This window comes from Chenopodium album, chromosome 21 (genome assembly GCF_948465745.1).
Source record: "Chenopodium album chromosome 21, dcCheAlbu1.1, whole genome shotgun sequence".
Taxonomy (NCBI): domain Eukaryota; kingdom Viridiplantae; phylum Streptophyta; class Magnoliopsida; order Caryophyllales; family Amaranthaceae; genus Chenopodium; species Chenopodium album.
Window position 1 is genome coordinate 40,241,865 of NC_137854.1, and position 1,867 is coordinate 40,243,731.

General features: G+C 33.5%; 1 protein-coding gene across 1 annotated transcript; it reads right to left on the minus strand.

Moving 5' to 3' along the window:
* Window positions 1–599: 599 nt before the first annotated feature.
* LOC145600827 (factor Xa inhibitor BuXI-like) lies at window positions 600–1,259 on the minus strand. The gene has a single exon (XM_081656687.1). It carries the CDS (start codon window positions 1,257–1,259, stop codon window positions 600–602), a length of 660 nt encoding a protein of 219 aa, XP_081512813.1.
* Between the last annotated feature and the right edge of the window lie 608 nt (window positions 1,260–1,867).

A 1,867-nucleotide genomic window follows, 5' to 3' on the forward strand; every position in this document is an offset into this window, starting at 1 on the left:
TCTATGTGCTATTTCAGATCAAGACCAAGTTAGAACCAACCCATAGAATCTACTGTAATTAATTTCGGTTTTTTAAATAGATAGATACGTTATAAATACATTACATCTAGTTTAATTAATATCGGAACATAATAATATCAAGAATTCAAACTGCCTAAAAATTATAGTCCTTGCGTCACCTCCAGTATCAATAGGGAATATCAACGTTAGGTTATTTGAAATATGACTCTTTACTCTTTGATTTGTTTCTTGTTTGATTTATACAAATATTATAAATCATGGACGAGTACCTATGAGTTCAAACCCATTTTAACCCCTTTTTAATCGGTTTGAATTTAGGTCCATGACCACGATGTTATTGAAAGACAATTCACAAGACAACGTTGTTATAAAAGTCATGACAATCTAAGCAACCACCATTTTTAATACCAAGACATATTTTTTTTTATTAAAAGACAATATTACATTATCAAATAGGAGGAAAAGTTCCCACTATCTAATAATACAAATCTCCTTTTTTTTTCATCATCAGAGGAGAAATTTATTCATGCATGGACTGTAGCCACACGTACACATATACACATACAAAAGTGACAAACCTAATCAACATAAGAGGCAATCTTCTTTGGAGAATATTTCTTAAAAACAAAAGGATAAGCCATGTTTTCCTCGCCGACTCCTAATTTTCCATCACCAATAAAAGTAACACCCTTACACTCCGTAGCCGAAACTCTGAAAATTTCGGACTCGGTTGTGTGACAAAACTTAATAAAGTAGATACCGGTACCAGCTTTATTTTCTTCAATATGGAATGAATAAGTAGACTTGAATGGCCCGTTAGTACCGACAATCACGTACGAGTTGTCGTTGGAATCACTAGGGGCTACCCACCACCTCAATGGTTTATTGCAGGTGGTGGCGACCTTAACAAAGGAAAATTCAATTGGATATGAAGTCTTAAGGAACGGTATTTTAAAGAGGGTTGAGATCTTTACAGGCAAGCCTTTTTTGTACCAGTCAAAGGTTATAAAAAGAGGGCAGGGTGAAGAGGCTTCAGCTGGTATCAATCTTAGGGCACCTTCGCCTGGTCCTGGTGGAGGATAGATCGCTGGACGAATGGCTGGAAGGATGTAGTAGTCCCCTCCATTTTCAAGTATGTTGCCGTCCACATCTATGATGGGGCCGGCAACACTAGGAGAAGGAGAGAGGACAAGGAGAAGGAGAGTAATTGCAGCACTTGGGAAGAGAATGGAAGCCATTTTTTTTTTTTTTTTGTAGGCTTTGTGGGATGATGGAGGATTGGAAACAGGAGGGTTAGTATTTATAGAGGTATTATATGGATGGCATGTGAGAAAATTTGTAATATATATGGGGAGTTTTTAGGAAGTTAAAAAAGTACGACATATTTACTCAATGTTCAATTGTTAGTTTTGTTACATGGTAGTACTATTATGTGTCACTGTAATGCTTTATTATTACAAAAAAAAAAAAAAATGTAAATATTGTAATAAGCTTATGAAACAGGATTATCACGTTACATTCGTCTTATAGTGTTATGGCTTATATTGTATATGTGCAATATATATCTAGATGAAGGTTTATAGGCTCACAAAGGCTTTACATAAAACTTGATCGTACTCTAACTTATTACTCCATCCCCTTTTAATTTCCAAAGTGTCTATTATAAAAATGTTTAGGCCTTTCTTTTGGGGATCTAAGTAACAAAATAAAATGTTATAATTTAAACTAGAAAATTTTAGATTTTAACACCAGTAAAATAAATAAAAACCTGAAATTGGTTTTTAGCACAAAAAAATAAAAAAAAAAATAAAAAAAAAAATTTTTTTAACACCACAAAATTTTACAA

Excerpts from the sequence above, each read along its gene's own strand:
- LOC145600827 (XM_081656687.1), bottom strand. The coding sequence starts at position 1,259 with ATGGCTTCCATTCTCTTCCCAAGTGCTGCAATTACTCTCCTTCTCCTT.